The sequence below is a fragment of the Carcharodon carcharias genome, chromosome 1 (genome assembly GCF_017639515.1).
Source record: "Carcharodon carcharias isolate sCarCar2 chromosome 1, sCarCar2.pri, whole genome shotgun sequence".
In the NCBI taxonomy this organism is placed as follows: domain Eukaryota; kingdom Metazoa; phylum Chordata; class Chondrichthyes; order Lamniformes; family Lamnidae; genus Carcharodon; species Carcharodon carcharias.
This window is the reverse complement of record NC_054467.1, coordinates 134,566,532-134,590,916: the sequence shown is the minus strand read 5'-3', so window position 1 is coordinate 134,590,916 and position 24,385 is coordinate 134,566,532. Positions and strand designations below refer to the sequence as shown.

The 24,385-nt window shown below is 40.2% G+C and overlaps 1 protein-coding gene across 9 annotated transcripts in view; it reads left to right on the top strand.

Moving 5' to 3' along the window:
- Window positions 1-24,385, top strand: part of arap2 (ArfGAP with RhoGAP domain, ankyrin repeat and PH domain 2) — a 461,240-nt gene that overhangs the window by 115,627 nt on the left and 321,228 nt on the right. For all 9 annotated transcript variants that reach the window (XM_041205604.1, XM_041205793.1, XM_041205626.1 and 6 more), the window contains one exon: window positions 15,159-15,509. In XM_041205604.1, the coding sequence (XP_041061538.1) occupies window positions 15,159-15,509 (351 nt within the window). The remainder of the gene's footprint in view (window positions 1-15,158; window positions 15,510-24,385) is intronic.

Sequence of the window (24,385 nt, the reverse complement as noted above, 5' to 3'; positions counted from 1 at the left end):
CTGCTGAGTTTTTCCAGGTATTTTTGTTTTGTTTTCCATGTTTACCTCATTCTAGTTCATGTCTTCATCACCTCAAGGCTTGATTTTTACAATGTCTTGTTATCCAGCCTCTGAGATAGTCTTTCATCGCTTTCAACTCATTCCAAATGCAGGAACTTGCAGTAAGTCATGTACCTTCAATCACCCATTTTTCTACAAACTTCACTGGTTCCGCTTGCCTCAGAACATCAGGTTCAAAATTCTTCAGCTTGCTTTCAAATCACTGCGAGACTTCATCCCACCTTATCAGTGATCTCCTGATGCACGTTTTTGCATAGATTCTCTAGTCTTCAGACACTTTCCTTCACCATTGTTGGCTGGTCATTTGCACTTTTGCTCTTTGAAATTTTAGATCAAGTTGTGTTGACCTTGTCACCCACTTTCCTGCTATAAGAAGCATCGACAAGCCTTCCAGCCACACCATTAATTCCTGTTTAAGCTTCACCATTTCTCTCTGCTCATTTATTCTTTCTTCCTCATTGTAAGATGCTGAAATGCTTTTCTGCATATGCAGAAGGCTATATAAATGAAGGGGTATTTAATTCAATTTGTGTCTGCCTAGTTGTGTTCCCATGTATGCTGGCACTGATCAGATCTGTCCTCTTGCTTGTCCGATAGTCTTGAGCAAAATTGCCTTTCGCTGCTTCCACTGCTAGTGCCCCAAACCACTCTTCATACCAGCACTAACTGGAGGAGGCTTTAGCTTGGTCGAGTGATTGGGTTTTTTTGGAATAGTTTCTTTCAAAAACAGTTCAAAACATTTGAATCACCGTGTGTGGGTGTGAGTGAGCGTCTGTGAGTGAATGGGAAAAATCTTCCCCTTGTGGGGGGAAGTGTAGGAGCGCCACAGGTGGGCGCACCTCCGATCGGTACCCCCGATTGGGGGTGCACCGTCATTTTACGCGGGCAGGCCAATTAAGGCCCGCCCAGCTTGATGTCTGCCAGGACACGCTGTGTGCTCTCTGTGTGGGCGGTGGTTGGGGGGGGGCGGGGGGAGGGTGTTGGGGATTCCCTGAGCTGGGAGTGCGCTCTTTCGCACATGCCCACGAAAGAGCGCACTGAGCTCCCTGAGGCTAAGTGCTGCCTCAGGGAGATTGGATCCAAATTAAAATTTGCAATAACAATGCTAGAAAGATTTCCCTGACATGTCCCCTCATGTGACACTGTCACATGAGTTGGGACATGTCCATAACTTTAACTGAAACCTTTATTAAAAATTTAAATACCCTCATGAAACCTCATCTCACCTGTGAATGAGGTTTCATGCTTTTTCTGGAGCCCGCTAGGGCTCCCAGCCTGCCCGCCAACCTTAAGGTTGGACGGGCAGGTCCACTAATGATGTTAATTACTTTTTAAATTGCCTCACTAGGCCGTTGATAGGTTGGCAGGTGCACAGCTGACTCGCCTGGAAGCGCTATGCAATCCCTGTGTGAGCTGGGGTGGGGGTGGGGGGGTGGTGGTGGTTGCCTGATTCGGGAGTGCAGAAATCTCCCTGAGGCACCGAGATACGTTTTAAGGTTAAACAGTTTAATAAAATGGTGAAAAAATTTTCATGACATGTACCCTCATGTGAAACTGTCACATGAGTTGGGACATGTGCATTAATTTTAATAAACATTTTTGTGAAAATTTAAAATCATTCAAAAAAAACCCCATCCCGCACGTGGATGAGGTTCCATGAAAAATGCGAAGGCCGCCTGGGCTCTTCGCCTGCCCGTCAACCTTAAGGTTGGATGGGCAGCTCAGGTAATTGCTTAAGTGGCTTTTTAAATGGCGTTAATAGGCCTTTAACAGTTCGGTGGGTGCGCAGCTGTCTCAGCCCGTGTCATTTTACGCCTCGGCGAACAGGCCCCCCCCCTGAAGATTCTGCCCTATGTGTGCCCTGCCCAAAGACCATAAGACATAGGAGCATAAGTAGGCCATTCGGCCTATCAAGTCTGCTCCGCCATTCAATGAGATCATCTTCAACTCTACTTTCCTACCTTTTCCCCATAACCCTTGATTCCCTTATTGATTAAAAATTTGTCTATCTCACCCTTGAATATACTTAACGACCCAGCCTCTACAACCCTCTGCAGTAAATAATTCCGCAGGTTCACTACCCTCTGAGAGAAGAAATTTCTCCTCATCTCTGTCTTAAATGGGCAGCCCCTTACTCTGAGATTATGCCCTCTGGTCCTAGACTCTCTCACAAGGAAAAACAACCTCTCAGCATCTACCCTGTCAAGCCCCCTAAGAATCTTATATGTTTCAATAAGGTTGCCTCTCATTCTTCTAAACTCCAATGAGTACAGGCCCAACCTACTCAACCTCTCCTCATAAGAAAATCCCTCCATACCCAGGATCAACCCAGTGAGCCTTCTCTGGATTGCCTTCAATGCCAATATATCTTTCCTTAGATAAGGGGACCAAAATTGTTAACAGTGTTTTAGGTGTGGGCTAACTAGTGCCTTGCGTAGTTTTAGCAAAGCTTCCCTATTTTTATACACCGTTCCCTTTGCAATAAAGGCCAACATTCCATTTGCCTTCCCTATTACCTGTTGAGCTTTTATGTTGGCTTTTTGGGATTCATGCACAAGGACTCCCAAATCCCTCTGTGCTGCAGCCTTATGCAGTTTTTCTCCATTTAAATAATATTCAGCTTTTCTATGCTTCCTGTCAAAGTGCATAACCTCACATTTTCCCACATTATATTCCATCTGCGAAGTTTTTGCTCACTCACTTAATCTGTCTACATCCCTCTGCAGACGCCTTGTGGCACCCTCACCACTTGCCTTCCCACCTATTTTTGTGTCATCTGCAAACTTGGCTGTAGTACATTCACTTCCCTCATCTAAGTCATTAATATATGTTGGAAATAATTGAGGCCCCAGCATTGATCCCTGTGATGTTCCACTAGTTACAGGTTGCTATCCTGAAAATGCCCTCCTTATCCCATCTCTCTGGGCAGAATCTTCTGACTGGCGTGCGGGTGGCGGAGCCCACACACCAGCGCTTAATATGTCGCGTGCCGACGTCAGCGCGCGGCTTCGCGATATTTCGGTCAGCAGGCACACTATGCAGTGGGATGTGTACCCACCATTAATTAAAGGCTTCGTTAAGGCCTTCAACTTGCCAACTGTCAACGATTTTGAGGGGCCTGTGCGAACTTCAGCTCGGCGCACGGGCCCAACGGGCAGGCGGGTAGGTGATTTTTTTACGAACTTCGTCCTGTGGCAGCACTTTGCCTCAGGGAGATGGCCACGTGAAAGAGCGCACTCCGACAGTTGGGGAATCCGCCCCCCCCTCCCCAAGCACAGGAAGCGCATAGCCGGTGGGGTTCGCCCACCCGTCAAGGGCAAAATTCTATCCTCTGTCTTCTATTAGTCAGCCAATCCTCTAACCATGCTAATATGCTACCCCCAACACGATGGGCTCTTACCTTATTAAGTAGCCTTATGTGCAGTACCTTATCGAACGCCTTTTAGAAAATCAAATATATTGCATCTACTGCTTCCCCTTTATCCTGCTTGTTACCTCCTCAAAGAATTCTCATAAATTTGTAAGGCATGATTTCCCCTCCATGAAACCATGCTTGATTAGATTATGTATTTCTAAATGCTCTGCTATTATATCCTTTATAGTAGACTCCAACATTTTCCCAATGACAGATGATAAGCTAACTGGCTAATAGTTACCTGTTTTTTGTCTCCCTACCTTTTTAAATAAGGGTGTTACATTGGTCATTCTCCAATCCTCTGGGACTTTACCAGAATCTAAGGATTCTTGGAAGATTACTGCCAGTGCATCAACTAAAGGCTGGTCCTTGTCTGCTCATGCTTCATCCTGAGCTGTTTCCTTGGCAGTTTTTGTCAGTGGTGGTTTGCTCTTGATTTCCATTCTCCGGGTTAGGACGAGGAGACAGGACCCAAGCATACCTCAGTCAGAAGGTGAATTGAACCTGTGCTGGTAGCATTATTCCAAACCACACACTAGCCATCTAGCCAACTGAGCTAACCGATCCCCTTACTGACTTACTGAGCAGTGGAAATAATTTTCTGATTTGCCTCATCAAAGCCCCTCATAATGTGGAACACCTGCATCAGACATTTCCTCTTAACTTGTCTGTTGTAGTGAAATGTTTCTCTCTTCTCTCATCATCGCTGATATCTTAGCAAGCCTCACTGTGCCCTCTTTGTGACCTTAACATTTTTCTTAAAGTGGTGCATCTAAATCTGGATATTGTGTTCGAACTGCGACTTAATAAAGATTTGTATAGGATTTTCATTATCTCTCTCTGTTTCATATTAATAGATAAATAACAAAGGTTATAACAAACTAAAATTGAAAATGTTACATAGTACCTGTAGGTGTGATTAAAATGCTAAGAAGAAAGAATATGATGAAAATAATGAAAAGTTAAGAGTGGATTAAGGGAAAGCAAGCCTGGAATATGAGGAAGGTTCACAAAAAAATTAAAAATTACAGTGAAACTTTATACATATATATCAATAAAAATGAGATGGGATCCCCAGAAGGAGAGGGTAGTGAGTTAATAGCGAGTGAACAAAAATTGTCAAGGATGTTGAACAAATACTTTGTGTCAGTGTTTTCAAAAGAGGGGTTGGGCCGAAGTTAAATTCTGCTTCAGGTAGAAATAAATGAACAAAAAAAAATTGAACAAGTTAGTCAAGTTAAAAGAGGACGTTGTGAGCTGATGGAATGCGTCCAAGGTTCCTGAGGGAATTGAGGGAAAAAAAAAATTATGAGTTCCACTGAGAATGGATAAGTGCTGACTGGACAGTGGCCATTGTAATACTCAGTTTCAAAAAGGGGCACAAAGCTAATCAGATAATTACAGGCATCTATGGTTGGAAAAACATTTGGAGTCTTTAATCAAAGGTGATATTTCTTCATATTTATATGAAAAAATAATTAAAAGCATCCAACACAAATTTCAGAAAGAGAGATCGCATTTGATACACCTCATAGTTCTTTGTGCCAGTGGCAGATGCAAAGGATGTAGAGTACATGGACTTTCAGAAAGCCTTTGTCCAAGTGCCAGAACACAGCAGACTATGTAAAAAGATCAGAGATTTGCGTTAGCAAAATGTTAGCAAATTGGAATGAAACTGGTTAGAAGGGAAGAAACAGATTTGGAATTAAGGGTATGTCTAAGAGGTTGGAAGTGAGTTGTAATATATTACAGGAATCTCTTCTGAAACTGCTTTTATTTACTGTGTAGATCAGTGATTGAGGGGTTTAAAATGAAAGAGCGTATGACTAAAAATGGAAGAAATTTAGAACAGCATTTTTTTTTTTAGGTAGAGGGTTGTGAAACATTGTACGCCACAACTGAACTTGGTGAGGGAAGCAGAGAACTTAGGCCAAATTTTTGCAGTCAGGAAAATTCCCGACTACACAAACCTGACACAGGAGAAATGTCCCTGAACGGCTGGATTTTCGTTTGGAGGGAGATGGGTGCAGGTGCTAACTGGAGTTGGGCCTGCCACCCCTGCAAACAGTGCGAGGCAGCCACAAGGGCTGCCGAATGTTGAGGCATGCTGGTTCGAAGAGCCGCCTTGGTGCTTTGGGACTTCGCTCCAGTTATAATAAAATTAGTAAAATGAAGAACAGCCCTCTAGCCCTCACCCCCCACAGACACCCCATGCCAATTCATGCCGCATCATACCTCCCACTCGCCACCCCCATTGCCTGTCATATCCTCTATGCCAACCCATGCCCCTCTACTCCCCCTGCATGCCCCTTTAAACTGTCTATTCAAGCTTATGCCCTCTACCTACCCTTGGTCCCTAATACACTCCATGCCAGCCTATGCCTCTCTATCTATCCCCATTGCCCTTTATAGCCCCTGTGCCAACTTAGTGCCATCCCAACTCATGCCAAGTATCACAAACAGGTAGTTGTGATATTCTAAATTTTGTAAAAAAAAAACTAATCTTTTTAAATAGACACAAGAAAATAGACACAAGAGATGGCTGTCAAAAGTCATCTGACCTTTTACAACTTTAATATAGTCAAGCTTCTAGAAGGCTCCAAGTGGATTGCTAATAGACATATCCAGACATGTGAACACATTTGAAATTCAATGCACATTTCCATAATGTTAAACAGAAACTTATTAACAATGGCTTACCTGGAGTTGTGAATAGCTCTTTCCTATCTCCCCAAACCTGGGAGAATGGGAAGCATTCAAGTATTTTTATAATGGCATAAAGACACCAGTCACTCATAACATATTGTATAAACACATTGATTATTTAAACTATGCACGTGAAGACACATATAGAAAGGTAGAAAGCTTGTGTGTGCTGTGTTCTGCTCACAGGCCAAAGTGAAACTGAGGCACAAAGTGAAACACAACACAATTCCTTCCAGTGACAGCATGATGCTGTCCCTGAAAGACACTACAACATCTCCCTTTTTTAAATATACTTTTCTCCCTTCCAAAGAAGTATAACTATTTACAATGCCTGTTCATGTTTAGTTACCATTACATAAGTGTATAGTGATGGCAACCTTGTCTGAAGCTTTCTTTAATTGCTCACAGTGATCTGTGGGATTACCGTTCTAGGATGTTGCTCCTGCTTGCATTTAGGATTTTGTCCTAGATGCATTGGACTTCACAGCGTTTGAGGAGCTAGAATGGATCAGATTTGTCCTCTGTTACACCTCACTGTTGCGCATTTGTGTGTAATGACTTCATAGGACCTTGGTTCTGAATAAATGCTTGTCACCTCGGCTGGCTGCTACGTACCTCCTGTGGGATCCTGGATGTGAACTTGTGCCAATTGTAAACCTGGCATTTCTGCATCTGCATTTTTATCGTGCATGTTGGTCATTTCTTTTGTAGTTTTAAAAGTTGCTGTCTAGTTTCTGAGAGAGTAGAATGGGTAAGGGTAGGTAGATTGGCGCGCACTGGTCTGCTGAACATGAGCTCTGCTGGTGATGGAATAGTTGCACTTAAAGGTGTCAGTTACAGATATAATGTTGCAATGTGTATATCTTACTTAGTCTGTCTACATCTGAAAATTAAGGATTTCATTGTGTGAATCATTCGTTTAGCTAAGCCATTAGACCTGGGGTAATGAGAAGAAGTAGTAGTGTGATCAATATTGCACTTTCCCACACATTCTGACATGGCTTACCAATAAATTGCAGACCGTTCTCCCTAATGATCTCTCTAGGCATACCAAATAAACTGAAAATAGCAGCTAGAGCATGTATAACAGTTATGCTTGACGTATTGTGGAATTTTCAAATAATGGGCTTCGTGGTAAAGTAGTCGATGATGATGATGAAGTCAGTGCCATGGACATGAAAGGAGTTGGATGCTATTTTGGACCAAGGATAAAAAGGAACGTCATATGGAATCAATGGCGCTTTGTGCTGACTTGGCATATGCTCTTGACATGGTTTGCAATTCTTGACAACGACTTCAATGCCATTGTTCATACTCAGCCAACAGACTGTCTCCCTTGTGAGTCTTCTCGGCCAATTTATGCCCATGTGTGAGTGATGAAATTGTTGAAAAATATCAGGTCACAAATATTCCAGTATGATGACCTGCCTGCCTTTAAAAATGACTCCCTGGGAGATGCCTAGCTGGTCCTGCTAAGGCTAAAATGGTCTCGTGTTCGTAGACATACTGAATTGAGTTAAGCCATCCTTCAGTAATGGTCTTCCACGATTTCTGTAATGTAGAATGTTTCGCCATTTCTTCCTTTAGGTGCTGGCATTTGAATTGGGTAAAATATACCAAATCAATTAGGAGAACAACTTCAAATTTGATGTCAATGGAATCAACTTGTAGATCCAAAGATATATCTTCTGTTTTTGCTGGGTTAGGCAATCTGTTAAGTGCTTCAGATGTGAACATAAAGTTACCTGGCTGGTACCTGATCTCTCGGTCATAACCTTGGATTTTATCAACAGATGTTGCAATCTTGGCATTGCACTGGTCAATGATTTTTACAAAATCATTTCCAGTGGCTTGTGGTCGGTGTCCAACGCAAATCTTTTGCCAAAGAGATAGGTATGAAATGCATGTATAATGGACACAAGGGCGAGGTGAATTGAATTATCATTACTGTTCCCCTCTTCTGCCTGTGACAGTGGTAGATTAATTTCTAATTTAATTTGTTTCCTTAGTATCCTTTCCCTTGTTGAAATAGTCTGTGATGTGTTTCCCAAACCCCGGTTTATGAAGTCCAGTGTTAACAATAACCCCACAGCAAATCTTAAAGGTGAAACAAAACTAGGATTTATTAACACATTCAAAACCTGCAGAATGGATTGCGACACACATTCACACTCATGAGCATACAAGGTAGAAAGCCAGAGAAAGAAACGGAAAGAAGTTACAAATTGCAATTTACGAAAAAACATGAACAGACATTGGCATTAATTCATGTGAATAGAGCCCAGTCAGTCAATGTCTAATGAAGGTTCCTTCAGGTGGCTTTGACTGGCAGAATAACTGGTCTTTGTCCTAGTAACTTAGTTGCAGGTTGAGGCAATTGAAGATGTAGCTAAGTATTCTTGTATTCTGGGAATTAGTTTGTTTTGTAGGTGAAATACAGGGTTCCTTCTGGAGATCAGCCTTTGAGAAATAGGGAGGTCAGAGGCAGAGCCTGGAATCTGTTTTTTTTCTCTTCTGAGGTTAAACAGCAACTGTAGATAGGACCCAAAAGCTGTATAATTAAAGCAATTCAAACAGTTCAAGTCTTGGTCATGTAACAGAGTGTTTTTGGGTCAAGCCATCCAGCTAGTGACGTACTTTAAGAATCCTTGTCAAAACGCATTGTATTTTGAGTGGTTTGGTTTAGCTGAATGTTCATACAATGCAAGGTGTGTCACATTTTAGGAGGTTGATGAGTTAGCCTTTGTTCATATTTTAAAGCACAGAATTTAAACGAGAATAGGGAAGAGAAACAAATTTTGAAAACTTTTTGTTCATGCTTTCTCGGCATGACACATGATCCCAAATATTTTCGCTAATGTTTCCTGCTTGATGTTGGAGTAGTTGGATTGTGTTATGGACACAGATTTTGAAGTGGATGCAATCAATTTGTCTTTTTGTAGTATGCATGCTCCCAGACCTTTTCTGTAAGGCATCTATTTCCAAGGTAGCTGTCTCCCTAGAGTTGTAAAATTGAAATGTCAAAACTACTGCTAATTTCTGTTTCAGTGCATCGAAGAGATATTGGTGTTCTTCATGCTACAGGAAAAGCACATTCTTTCTCAACAATTCCCTTAGCCATGACAATTTTTGAGTAAAATTTGGAATGTATGGAGAGAAAAAATTAAAAAGACCTAAATGTCTTTGAAGATTGTCCTTATCTTGAGGAGTTGGTATGGCCTTAATATCCTCTATTTTACTTTGATCAGGACATATGCCAGCATTGGAATAAACAGAACTGAATAACCGGTTCTGCTTCACGTTGATGGCACATTTCAGAATGTTGAACGCCAATCTTTCATTATTTACCACTTGCATCAATACATGTAGGTTATATACATGCTTTTGCTTTGTTCCTCACAATGACAGTGTCATCGGTGATACAGATGTTTCCTGGCACAGTGCATGTAATACGATCCATGTGAGCTTGAAAGAGATCCTGGGTAATAGCCCAAAAGGAAGTCATTGAAGACATTATCAATCAAATGGGTACAAAATGTAGTAAGCTCTTGGGACTTCTCTGCAAGATGTACTGACCAGTAGCCATGCTTAGCATCAAGCTTCAAGAAGAATTTTGCACCTACAGATCTGGGAATTAATTCTTCTGATGTGTATATTTTGTAAGGAAAATGTTTCAAAGCTGGATTTAAACATCGTGGATCGAGACATACTTTCAATGATCTGTCCTTCTTTATGACACAAGCATTCCAGCTGCATCAGCCTGTGTGCTGTTGTACTCTTTTAACGAGTCCATCTTTCTCCTTTTTGTCTAGCTCGACCTTTAATTTGTCTTGTAAGTGAATGCCACATTTAGGTAGTGAATTAATTGACACACTTGCATTCTCCTGCAAGCATAAAATTGCAGCTGCCTCGAAACTGCCAATTTTGTGAAACATTCTGGATATTTCAATGTTAGGTCATGGACTAGGTGATAGGAGTAGTTTGTGAGATTGACCTGCCATGTGAGGTTTGATTAATTCCATGAATTGTTACTAATGCAAGGTCATGGCATGCTGGTAGACCTGCAATCACTGAGCCTTTGGTCTCCATGATGTAGAACACCTGTGACACCCAGGGGGATAGGTTGGACTTGCACTCCAGGACTAAGGATCTTGTGCATGGAATAAATGAACTGCTGTATGCCAAAACTTGTGCAGTAGTAGGTTTTGCCTTGGCTCTCCATGTCTGTGAAATCATCTTTTAGAATCCACAGAGGTTGGATGTTGGCGCTTGCCCTATGTTAGCCTTGGCCAATAACGATTAGTTACCAACTTTCTTAGGGCAGATCATTTGAATCTTGGCAAACACTTTGGATGGTGTGGCGGCATCTGTGTTTTCCACAAGATTGACAGTGTGAAACGTGTTTACCACTCATCGTCTCATAACGCATATTATCATCATTTTCTGTTTCGGCAATCACTTCATGTATGTGTATATATATATATATATATATACGATGGGATACTGGATGGCCATTCTTATTGCTTTAAGGGACTCATTGTTTGTGGTCATTTTGATTCCGTGCCTGGCTCTTTGTAGCTGCATCAGCATCTGTGTAATGCACAAACGCTGCCAATGGCCCTTTCTGCCACATGCCTTGCAGAAATGATGGAAAGCTGGGCATTTCCTTGATGCGTGCAGAAGGCCACACCTTCTGGAAAGTATGTTGTGAAGAGGACATGAGGAGGCTGCAGATGGATTAGATAGTTTGCGTGAGTGGACGAAGATCTGGCAAGTGGAGTTTAAGGTGGGAAAATGTGAAGTTGTTCACTTTGGCAAGAAGAACAAAGAAGCGGAGTGTTACTCAAATGGAGAACAGCTTCATAATTCTGAGCTGCAGGGGGATCTAGGTATTCTAGGACACGAGTCAGAACAAGTTAGTATGCAGGTGCAGCAAGTAATTAAGAAGGCTAATGGAATGCTATCCTTTATTATGAGAGGGATTGATCATAAAAGTAACGTTGTTATACTTCAGTTATACAGGGCAATGGTGACACTCACCTCAAAAACTGTGCGCAGTTTTGGTCTCCTTATTTGAGGAAGGATGTAAATGCATTGGAGGCGGTTCAAAAGAGGTTGACTAGACTGATACCTGGGATGAGTGGGCTGTTTTATGAGGAAAGTTTGGACAGGCTGGGCTTGTTTCCACTGGACTTTAAAAGACTTAGGGGTGATCCTTTAGCTCTTCAGCTGTTAATCGTGACATGTTCAACCTGTGTAGACCTTCATTCCCAATTGCTAGGCTAATTTGTATCCTCGCTTGCCTGGTTCAGACACACTTAAATCAAGAAACCATAGCTTTGTACGCTGTTTAAACATTTTGAATTCGGATAGTAGGTCAGTTGCATCCCAATCGAAACTGGGGAATTTTTTGGAAATTTTGACGATATCCCTTTGATCTTCCTCCTTGTTTTATTCAATTTATTATTCAGCAACTCTCAAAGCCATCCATTATAATCGCAACGTTCTCTGGCCTGATTTTTATGATGGCTTTGATAGTGAACGAGGGAGAGTCAAACAAAAAGAACAGTCTGGCCCACGCCCTGGTCACTCACCTTTCCTGACTGAGCTAGCCTAGTGCTGCTCCTCACGACGTGCTGTCCCACTCAAAGGACTGACAGGCTATGTGCTGCAATCTCACTAGAAGGGATCTGTCTGCTTACCAGCTCTTTACTTGAGCACGTTCTCTGCACTGTGTCTTCAAAGCTTTGTTGTGCAATCACCACGCTGCAATTTCAACACACTCCAATGTTGTGAAGTTGTTGCAATCTGCTGAAAACGTCGAAGGTCATCTCAAGCCATGTAGCACAATCTAAGGTTGTTCACCATGTTGTACCAGTACTTAATCTTGCTATCACTCTGTTTGACCACGACTGAACACCATGTCGTATTTTTATAATGATGCAATCACTCATAAGGGATTGTGTCAACACGTCAACTAGGCACATGGGAACATTTATACAAAGGTAGAAAATTTGAAGACTTCAGCAGCAGGACTGTGTCTCCTGTGTTCTGTTTATAAACCAAAGTGAAACTGAGGCTGGATCACATGACACGTTTCCTTTCGTGATGGCCCATTGCTACCCGTTAAGGGCAGATTATCAATGGCTAATGGCTGAGGCTTTTAATTACCTCGGCTAAAAAGACAATGGATGGACTGTGCCCCCACCCCCCACACCGAGGCTAACATGGAAGCATGATTTGACAGTTTGGGATAGCGACCATTTTGTGTTTTTGGATTGTATAAAGAAGGCTATAAGAAGCCATTTTGTGTGGAATGGTGAGAGACAATAGTAGCACACAGCTCTCAGCTGAAACAGCTATGAACCATATGAAAGAGCTGGATTCTGTGCCATCAAGAGTTGCGGAGTAAAACATTCAGAAAAATCATCCCCAGACAAACTTCTGGTGTCGGTACTTGTAGTCTCCTGTAAGGAAAGAAGCCTTTACTCTCTCCCAGCATCTGTTCTATCAATCAAGTACACTTACAAAGAAAAATTCGACTCTTCAGCTTCACAAGTCATCATGTCTGCTAAACTGAACCTTACATTTCAATTCCTTCACTGCAGAAAGAAGGAATTCGAGCCATCCTTATCGCCATTTTAACTTCTGTATCTGTATTTCAGTTAATACCTTTATCACTTTTACTCACTTAACTTTCAGCAGGGTTTTGTAATAAACTTAACGTTATCTTGTTTTAAGACTAAAGCTTTTCTGTTGGTTATTTTTAAATTGAACCATTTGCAGATTAAAAGGGGGCTATATAAAGACACACACACCTTCTTAGCTCATGGACCACATTGAGGAAATGCCTTTTACAGGTCATGACATCAACCCATGGCTCCCTCTCGTTCTGAAGGTCTTTTATAGCCTCTAAGCCATTTTAGTGCCAACTCATGCACTAACTCATGCTCCGTACCTTTATCCTTACATCCTGCATGTCAAATCACTCAGTATCCACCAGGGGACAACCTTAGGAACCATGCTGAGATGAAATGAATAAATTTCTGAGTGTCTGTTACAAACATCATCATATTAAGAAAACACTCTAATTGATAAAAGCCCATTCAGTACATTTAAATCCTTTCAAGTACTTACTCCATTATCAAAGCAAACATTTGTATTCATAGCCCCACATGAAAGACTTCATAAGCACTTGGAGCTGTCAATCAAACTGTGAACTTACAGGCCCTCCACTCCACTGATAGGTTGTGGAAGCTGTCAAGCAATACTAATCCTATAATGAAAACCCTCAGGCTTATTTCAACAAATATTTATTGAAATTGCAAGTACCATTTCTTTTCGTCTGAGACTAGATGTTTTTTCTTCAAAATTTAAAGGGCAGGGGATTTTAAAAACTTGATAGTTTGATTTCTCCACAGAATTATGCGACTTTAATGCACACTAACGCCTATCATTAATAATCCCAAAAGGATGCATGAATCTCTCCCAAAGGGACATCTGACCCCTCCCGAAAGGGTACTTTGACCTCTCAAAAAGGGTACTTTACCTCTCCGAAGAACTCTGGTAGGTTTAGACCTCTCCACAAATGTATAAATTCCAAGTGTCATGTTTTGGAAATTCCAGTAACAAAAATTGCTTTGAATTGAAGGCAGCTGTACTTCTAAATGTGCTGCTGCCTCCATGAACTGAAGATGTGTGAAATACCTCTCGCCCCCATTTTCCCCCTCTCCCCCCGACCCTGACAAAAATGGTGGGTGCTGGGTTTGAGAGTGGGACATCCTAATTCTGGGCTCCAGCACCATTTTTGCTAAGGCACAAAGCCTTCCACCCCTGTGAAAATTCAGGTTCATGTCAATTTGTAAAAAATAGGTTAGGCAGGCGCTTGAAGTAATGGGAGATAAAGGAACATGGCAGGTCTAGAGCTACTGGTTGCAAAGAGAAAAAAGATTAACACAGACTGGTTATTTAGTGTTGTCTGAAATTCAGTCTTTGAAATTCTGTTGGACAATTTGCTTGGATTATTATCATACATTTAGCAATTAAATTTGACAGCAATCACATATTCCATTTCGATGTATAGTCTCCTGATTTTAGAAAACAATTTAGTTTATACAGGTGGATCCTGTACTAAGTCAGTATAAATGCTAGTTCAGTGGAATTTCTGGCTAGAATTATTTTAAAAGTACTTTTTTTAAATGGCTGAGCCTGGTATTAATCAGACTCTGCTACTGAAATGAGAAAAGTGTAGAATAAGGAAAGGGAGCAGTGAGAGTAAAATAAATTCTTTGACTATAAATATATTGACTAATCAACGAACCAATTGCTGTAAATACGCAACTGCTCAGTTAATGTCTGAAAGGAGGAATAATAGAATATTGGGTAAGATGTAGATTGTTTGTCTGAACTCCATGTATAAAGAAAGATTTCCATTTATATAGCACTTTTCACCACCACCCGAAGCACTGAAGTGCTTCACAGCCAAAGAAGTACTTTTGAGGTACAGTCACTGTTCAAATGTATGAAACGTGGCAACCAGTTTACACAAAGCAAGTTGCAATAAGCAGCCATGTGATAATGACTAGTTAATTTGTCTTTATAATGTTGATTGAAGGATAAATATTGGCCAAAATACTGTGGGAACTCCCCTGTTCTTGTTCGAAATAGTGCAATGGGATCTTTTACTTGAGAGGGAAGTTGGAGCCTAGGTTTACCAAGTCAGCACCTCTGACAGAGCAGCACTCCTTCAGTACTGCACCGGAGTGCTAGCCTAGATTGTAGTGCTCAAGAGTAGCAATGGCACTTGAGTCTACAACTTTTTGATTCAGAGCCAAGATTACTGCCAGCTGAGCCAAGGTTGACACTATATATCGGTTTCATTCTCAATGGGAAACTGATAGATAACCATATAAAAAGTTACTGATATGAGTAAATTGACTTTTTAGAAAAAGATAACATAATATTTCATTATTTACAGGGCCTACCATGATGCAAAATTGTGCAACAGCAATATTGAGCAGATATTCTCACACTCAGAACGCTGTACACCAGACAATGAGCCTGAGATGGAATATTCTACAGTCCACGACAGTAGTTGCAAGCTGAGGTCAGCTGACCAGGCAGTGTCTAAAGACTGTTGCAACATTCAAGCAGCATATAAGCAAAGTTTTATGCACAGGGAGGATCGCATGCTGCCATTTGGTGTCACAGGAGAATCTACTTATGATGCAACAGATGTTGAGCATGAATCAATATCACCCTATGCTTGCTTCTATGGTGTGGCAAAGAAGACAAAAGAAGGTTGGCTGGATAAACTCTCACCACAAGGGTAGGAACACCAAAATTCCTATGCATGCATATTTTAAAGTTTGTTGATCAATTTATACCACTTCCAGTTTCACTTTAGAAGGGAAAGAGTTGTTCCAGCACTATTAGCAAACTTCAAGTTTAATTAGTTGCAACCATTCACCACCACCACCTCAAGGGCAATTAAGGATAGGCAATAAATGCTGGCCTAGTCAATGACACCCACATCTCATGGACGCATATGAAAAAAACTTAAGATACTTCCATTCAATTTGCAATAATGATCAGCAATTATAATTTGTACTTTTTAAATGAGATAGTCGTTACAGTTTAGGTTTTGGAATCAAAAAGCAGTTTCTTAATTTGCTGATGACAGCAAATTGGAGGGAGGTGGGGGTTATCAGTACTTAGGAGGACTGCAACAAATGACACAAAAACATTAATAAACATCTAGAATGGGTGTATAATTTGAAGATAAGTTTCATTAGAAACAAATGTGAGGTATTACATCTTGTTATTTGGAAAATAAGAACCTAAATGGAGTACAGGAGCAAATGGATCTGGAAGTATAAATATAGAAATCAATAAATGCAGCAACACATGTTAATGAGACAATAAAAAGGCAAACCAAGCACTATAGTTTAATTCTAGAGAGAGAGAATTAAAAAGTAGAAGTCATGATAAATTTGAACATTGATTGATTATAGCACAAATGGACACTATACAGATCTGGTAACTACATTATAAAAGCAACATAAGGGAACCGGAAAAAAGCAACATAAGGGAACTGGAAAAAGTGAAAAATAATTCACGTGGATGGTATCATAGCTGCAAGGTTTTACCTATCAGGAAAAGATGAACAGTCTGGGTCTCTTTTCCTTCAAAAGAGAAGGCTGTGGGTGACCTGATAGTGGTCTTTATAACATTAAGATAGAATTTTGATATAGAGAGAATGTTCCCACGAATATAAGATAGTCGCCAAGTAATCCAATAGGGAATATAGAAGAAACTTCTGAAACTTCGAGAAGGGTGTAGATGTAGCAAAGACTGTTTGGACTGAATGGTTGTTTCTGTACTGTATATTCCATGTAATTATCTATATGTTTGTTTCACAAGCCCATGAATTTTCCAGTTGCACATTCAGTTGTTTTGTGACTGTGTAGCGTTCAAGATTGGTACAATAATATGCTGAAAATTCTGTGTCATTAAAGAGTATTAAAATATGGATATTTGCAATAAAATGATTTAAACTACATTGTTCAGCTGCCAGTTAGAAAAGGAGAAATAGGCAATACTTTTTATCCTGGTGAAACACAGGGGATCAAGGCCAAGTGTAAACTTCAGGAGAACTGGTGTTAGAGGGAGGGGGTTAGTTGCACTTTTGTCCAATTTCCATGTGTTGTTTTAGACACAAATAGTGCATTACATCCATTTCTAAATTTGCTCTTCTCCCCTTTCCCTCCCATCGCCATTTCATAGTTGCAGCTTTGTTTTGGAAAAGCAGTGCTGCCATTTGGCAGGGAGGTGTAACTGCAACATAAACGGTTTTTAAAATTATAATGCTGACTTAGACAATGGTAGACTTATAATGGTCGAGTTAGAAAACTGGAAACACAAAATTCAGGACAGAATGGAAAAGAAAGAAAACCTTACATTTAGAGTGCTGTGGCCTGACACTGGATGAATGGATGACTGTCAGAATCGATGATATCAAAATGGGGAATGAATTACTCCCCACCCCGAACCCTACTTCATTTGAACACTGCACTTTGTCTTGACTCCTTCTGCCTGCCACTTTGGGCGTATGTAAATATTAAAATAACTGAAACAATTTGAAAAAATATTTAGTCATCCCTATAAAATGGCCAAAATATCCTTTTTTTTTAAAAAAGCAAAAGAATTTAGATGAGCAGGTTAAGGCTGAATTTGCCAAGCTAATGGAAGTGCTGATAAGGGTGGAATTTGTGGCAGGACCTTGCTATCTTGCACATTCCTGTGGGGTCAGACATTGCAGAAGCAGGATGGGACTAGCAGGATAACGTCAAATGCTGAGATGCCTATCAGTTCCTCCTCTAATGCTTGGAATGCTTCATACGCCTGCGTGAAACAGTTTCTTAGCATGCTGAAACATGGTGGTGTTGGGAATTTCTGTTTATGTCACTAAGTCACTATCAGAACTAGCATTCAATTGGAAATAATATATTTCTACAAAGCATAGGAAGGTACAGTAAAGTAATGAGCTATGTGATGAGTTGAAATAATTTAAGTGAACATATGTTAAAACATTTTAACTGATTCAGATATTTCAAAAGTGAAGTTTAATTTGAGGCTTGAAGATATTGTAAATATTTTGAATATCATTTAGAGTACGTAGAATTTTACAAATTAACTGCAGTGAAACTTTTGAAGGTATTTTCTACTAATGATTGATGAGAATTTATATCAGTTGATAAACATATTAAGGTTTCAGTCTATAAAGCCCCTCACCACCTCCCTTGCAACATCAATGACTTATTCCTGAAGCGGAGTCATTGTTACTCTGAGAAAATATAGTGGTCGTTTTGTGTACAGCCAGGTTCTGGTAGCGACAATGAGATGAATCACCAATTAATGTGCTTTTGATGTTAATTGATGTTAATTGTTGGCCTGGATGTCTGAAGTCCCCGGTCTTTATGTAATGCCTTAGGGTGTTATCATCCACATGGGCAGGATTGACTTCCCATCTGAAAGCAACTTTAACAGTGCTGCCATAGTTTAGTACTGCATGTCTCCTTTGTGCATATTGGCTTTACATCAATGTAGTTAGATGTACAACTGAAAATTCCTGCGGTAAATATTTTCCTGTTTTCTTTTGTGTTTCACAAAATCAGTTAGACAAAAACATCACCATCCAATTAGTTTCTTTTACCATCCTGATAGATGGATGAAACAACAATAATGGAGTTGTTGACTAATTATGATAATCAATCTCTTTTTCTGCCAGCACACCAAGACACGAGGTCTGGAAATCTCCAATGGTAGAAAGCTTTGGAAACCATAAAAGAAAGGAAGACTTGCATTTAAAAATTCTTTTCATAGCCTCAGGTTATGCCAAAGTACTTTATAGGCAATTAAGCGCTTTTGAAGGGTGGTCACTTTTGTAATATGGGCCAATTGAAAGCTAATTTACACACAGCAAGATCTTTTAAATAACATAAAAAATAGTTAGATAATCTATTGGTTGAGGGAGGGATTTTGATGACTTGCAGTGGTCTTCATTGTCAAACATTCACTGACAAGTTTGTAGAAGGCTGAGCTTGTGCACCTAATTGGGGTTGGGTCTCCTTGTCAATGGTGGCCTTTTGAGAGAGGTGGCTGCCTAGGCATTGGAAGTGCTCAACATATTCCATAGTCTCTCCTTCAATACATATGGCAGGTGGAATATTTGGCTGACCAGCTGTGGGTTGATATGAGTTTTGTTTTGACAACATTCAATGTTAGGCTGAGTTTCTTGTATGCAGAATTGAAGAGATCGAGAGTGACTTGTAAATGTGGTGTAGACTGGGCAACAACATGCAGTCATCCGCAAGCTGTAGATCATGTATACATATGGTAGTCACTTTGGTTTTGGCACTAGGCGACTGAGGTTAAAGGGCATTCCATCTAGACATACTGCCTAATACTGACACCAAAGGGTGGTTGATGTTTGAGATGAATAGCCGATATCAGGTATATTGTAAATAGTATGGGGGCTATCGCACAACCTGGACCCCAGTCCAGGTGTTGAAGGCATCTGTTTCAGATGTTCCACTAAAGGTGGTTGCAGTCATATTGCCCCACCACTACTGTGCTGCGATGAGACCTGAAATGTATCTGAGCAACACTTAAGAGCAATAGAGAAATTCCATCAGCAATACCTCTGCTGCATCCTTCAGATTCAGTGGGAGGACCATCAAACAAACCCTAATGCCTGTCCTGAAGCCGGCTGCACAAGCATTCAGGCAAAACTCCTGGTAAAAGCAACTATGATGGACTGGAAGGCTGAAAATCATCTCCCCCACCAGGCCCTATCTTCCAGGTGAAGAGAAAGCATTTTAAGACACTCTGAAGCGCTCCTTGAAGTGTGACATCATTGACATCAATGACTAGGAGGAGCTTGCTGTCAATCATTCAGAATGGCAAAAACTTGTCCAATACATTTTGAGTCACTTCTTAATGATGAGTCAGGTGGCAGAGAAAGAAAGAAAAGGAAGAAAAACCTGTACTCTGGATCCCACTACCTCATGGAATGTCCTGTTCCAAGTGTTGAAAGATCTGTGGGTTGTGAATTGGCCTGTTCAATCACATGAAGAGCCGTGGCAGAAACACACAACTCTCGAATCAAGAGACAGCCAGTGATGATGTTGAGGGAGGGATATATGTTGGTCACAATACTGAGAACTGCCCTGCACTGCTTCAAATATTGCTGCTGATACTGTTCCGTCCATCCGAAAGGTTGAACCACTGACAAAGTAATACTCTGTCAGGATTGCTACTACCGAGCCAAAACTGATCACTGGGGAACCCCACCGGTAACATTCCTGCAGACTGATGTACCACCATTCTCTGGGTTCTATCAGTCAACCAATTACGTTGTAAATATATTTATGCAGATTCCTATTTAATTTTTGCTATCTTCCTGGGTTCACTGTGCCGAAGGCCCTATTGAAATGCACGTGTGTCATATCCACTGCCTTCCCCTCCCAAGCTCCTTTGCCACACCCTCAAAGTAAACCAGTAAATTAGAATGGCAAGACACCCCCTTCGTGAACCCATATTGACTATCTTTTATCATTTTATTGCTATCCATTTGCTCCTTAATTTTACTTTAAATAGGGTTTCCATAACTTTATCCACAATGAATGTCAAAATTACTGGCCCATAGTTTCCTGGGTCACTTTTGCAATCTTTCTTAAAAAGAAGTAACATCAGCAGTTCCTGGCATCTCTCTCATATTCTGTGATTTCTGGAAAAGTTTTGGCAAAGTTCTGACAATTTTCTCTAGTAGTTCCTTATGCATTCTCAGATGCATCTCATCCAGCCTCAGATTTATTTAGGCTCCTGGGTTTGATCCCTGGGCTGTGCTGAATTAACTGATCACATCAATGGAAACAGTAAGGGGCACTGCATTGAGCTCTGTGCCCTTTTGCTGTTTAGTATTCAGTACCCCCTGCTGGAAGTGTGAAGGCATAGAAGTTGGATGAGGACAGCGTTAGACTTGGGTGAGATGTCCAAAAAGCCTGACAATACTCACCAACAAGGCTCACACACAAATTGGCACAACAGAGGACAACTAGAATGATTGGGTCTGTACTCACAGAAGTCTTAAGGAGGAGAGAAAATGGTGAGGGAAACAAACTGTTGTAGAAACTTTTGATATCTGCAGCCTACCTAAATTTTAAATTGCTAACTAGCAAGGACTAACACACTATAAATAGAGGCAGTAATGTGAAAAAAAATGTTGGTAATTGTACGTTGCACAGTTACATATTAAAACACTTAAGTTGCTAAATGGTTGTGGCAGGATTTTTTTGAAATAAAGCTTACAATAATGTGTAAGCGATATACAGATCTAAAATGTAATGCTATAACTGACAATTAAAAAGCTGCAGTATTTTTCAGCAATAAACATTAATTGCTGGTTATTTGGAATGCTGTTGAAACTGCATTTCATTCACAGTTGATTCAGACTTGATGACACTTTTTTTTGTAGCTCTGCACTAGGGCAGAGACTTAACTGCTACAGGACAAGCTGCTACATTTTGTTTAGTATAACTAAACATTCCAGTCTTGTTTCAAAAATCTCAATGATTTTCCATCCCAAATACCTGAGAAACAATGTGTGTGTGTGCACGCACCAAGGTTGTGTTATCAAATGGTACACCATCAAAACCTCTTGTTTCTTCACAAACGTCTCCATGCAACCTAATGTCTCAATAATTCATGAAATCTAGCTCAGACTGTACTAGTACAACGGAATCTTTAGATTTAGATTTGGTTTTTCTTGGTGGGGGTAGTGGATATTCCTCACAGAGATGCACATTTGTAAATACTGAACTGCATATATTTGATTATTTTTGGTGAATTTTTGTGCTCTGAGATTAAAAATATTTGTGGGAAGTGGAAAACTTCTGTGCTTTGGACCCTGCAGTGTGAATGCAATTTTGGGAACTCATTTAGGTGGATTATCATATTGTTAAATGTATTACCGACTGTTGTCTATTCTTCCACCACAGCCTCACTCTTGGAGCAGCACTCCAAACTGTACTAGTGTATTTTCCATTTCAAACGCTAGCCATCCTTTAGCTTCATTGTGGAATTGCAAATTAATGTAGGAATAAGGGGCAATTTTGTGACTTTGTCCATCAGAAATGTCGTTGAGCCTGCCCAGCCCTCCTCACGAGACCCTGTCAGTGAACCAAGCACAGTTTCATTTTATCTGGGCTGTCTTCAAATCCAATTTCCAGAAATGAAGGGCCAGTTTCAAACCCATTACACCTGTTATGATAAATGTTCCGTAGACAGAAATGCAGAATCGTATTGTATGGAATCGGAGATGAACGTTTGCTCTGCTCAGTTGAATAACAAGTCACAGGTTGTCATTCTAAATTGTTTCCATTTTGTGCTGGATAAGATAATTGAACAATTAAGGTGAGGTTTTCACTTCCTGTAAACACTGTGTGCCTGTATTAATTGAACTTCTGTGCTTTGTTATTTTACATCTAGGCTTTCTGCCCCAACCTCTTTGGAAAGACAAAAGGAACTGTTTTTCTACAGAATTTTCTGGCAAAAGATCACCGACCTGCAATGTTAACTCTGTTTCTCTCCCCATGGATGCTGCCTGACCTACTGAGTATTTTTGGCATTTTCAATTTTTATTTCAGGTGTCCAGCATCCTCAGCATTTTGCTTTTGACTGGAATTTTACGTATGTGTTTTCACTTGTATAAGGCATACGGTGAATGGAGTGTGTTGTAAATTAGGACTTTCTATTTGTTTTGCTGCGAGAATAGGCTCAACAAGTTGGACTCCTCCCCTTAGATCAGCCTTGAAAAACCAGTTTCCAGTGGGTACAAATTTGAAATGCAAAACTGTTAAACTATAAGAACAGATTATATGGGAAATTAAGCACAGTCTTGCATTTGTAGAATGGGTTGGCATTGTTGTGATATTTTATTTGTGTATCTTGCTGAGATTTGTATGTTAAAAGCAGTTCAGGACATGTTTTACGTTGATACTGGGTAAAAGGCTTGTCTGCAGTAGAGTGTTGTTTTGAAATCATCTTACTGGGGCAAAATAAAAGCATCAGAACTACGGAAGCAGTGCACAAGGGCCACCAGGCTCATTCAAAATGCTTGAGGAAAATTATAAAGAAAGGCTTAAAATAAACTTAATAGACCAAATGGAAGCTAGAATAGAAAATGTTAATCGGGAGTGCTGTTTCAAGGGATGCAATGATATTTGGACAAGGGGAAATAGATGTAAACTAGGAGAAGACAAATTGGAGACTGACAGAATTATTGATAGCTGGAATTCTCTTCTTGGGGGTAGAGTCCTATGGATAAAATTTCAGATTTTTCAGAGGCAGGTAGTTGACGTAATGATGAAATTTAGGTTTCTAAGAATGGATGAGCCAGTGCCATCCTTTATCTTATCTTCATTAGATTATCTTTTCAATTAGAAAAATTAAAGTTCAGTTGTCTGAATCTGTAGTGTCACCAGTATGAAATGTGGAAAAGCAATCTTATGAATTGCATCATTTATGTGTGGTGTGAGTCGGGCTATGTGTGATTATTGGTCAGATTTCAAGGTCTTTATGTCATCAGAAACAGGTGTATTTCATGATGCAAGCCAACTTAATTTTGCCATCTAAAACCAGAAAGGAAACTTCAATGAAAATAGTACACACAAGCAGGCTGCTGTGGACACTGGTGTGCACATAGGTGGCACAAATGTACTTTTAACAAATGCTCAGTGAGAAAGTCACTAATTTTAGTGGTTGTTTTCTGGCAACTTTCCCGCTTATTTTTTTTTCAACAGAATCACCCTGATTATGAGGAATCTGTGCAAACTGTTCCTGGTAAGGGTTACTTTTTAAATTCATTCTTTTCTTTGGTCCTGAGTTCTTTATGAGATGACATTGCTTTCCTGGAGCAGATTTTTTATTTAGCTTCAGTGCACCCCAGTGATCTAAAGTGATCTTGTACCATCAAGGGTGTAATTGTTACCTCATGCAAGTACTTACTTCCATCTTTGTTAAATTTATCTATTTTTTCTTCCAATGTATTTTTACTCAGAGTGAAAAATGTCAGTTATTAGAAATGTAAACTAATTTTTAAAACGCAATATAAATTTTGAGCACCATCGGGTCAAGTATAGCACAGATTAGATACAAGGTAAACTCATGACTTTGCCCTCATCGCAAACATTTAGTGAAGTCAACTATTTTATTGGCAAATTTTGGATAATTTTGTTCCTTTCTTTTGGTGATATTCATTATGTGATCTTCCCAAATATGATTTTATCCTTTTCCTTATCAATTTCCTGCACCCCATCCCCGGTTCTAATGAACTAGGACAAAATTTGATTTTATCACACCACCCATTCTCTTAAGTTCAGTAAGTGTGACTGCCAGTTTGTGAATTATCCTTAAATAAAGCAGAAGATTCTGGAAATATTCAGCAGGTCATGCAACATCTGTTGAGAAATTGAGTTGGTGTTTCAGGTCAAAGGCCTTTCTTCATAACTGGGAATTATGCCAATTGATTTTGTTATGTATTGTGAGGTCTTGCTGCGATCATTCCTAATCAGTAGAAACATTCGGTGCCTCTGGTACCCATGGTATCAGGAACTCAATTCTGACTTCATTACAGCTTTGGAT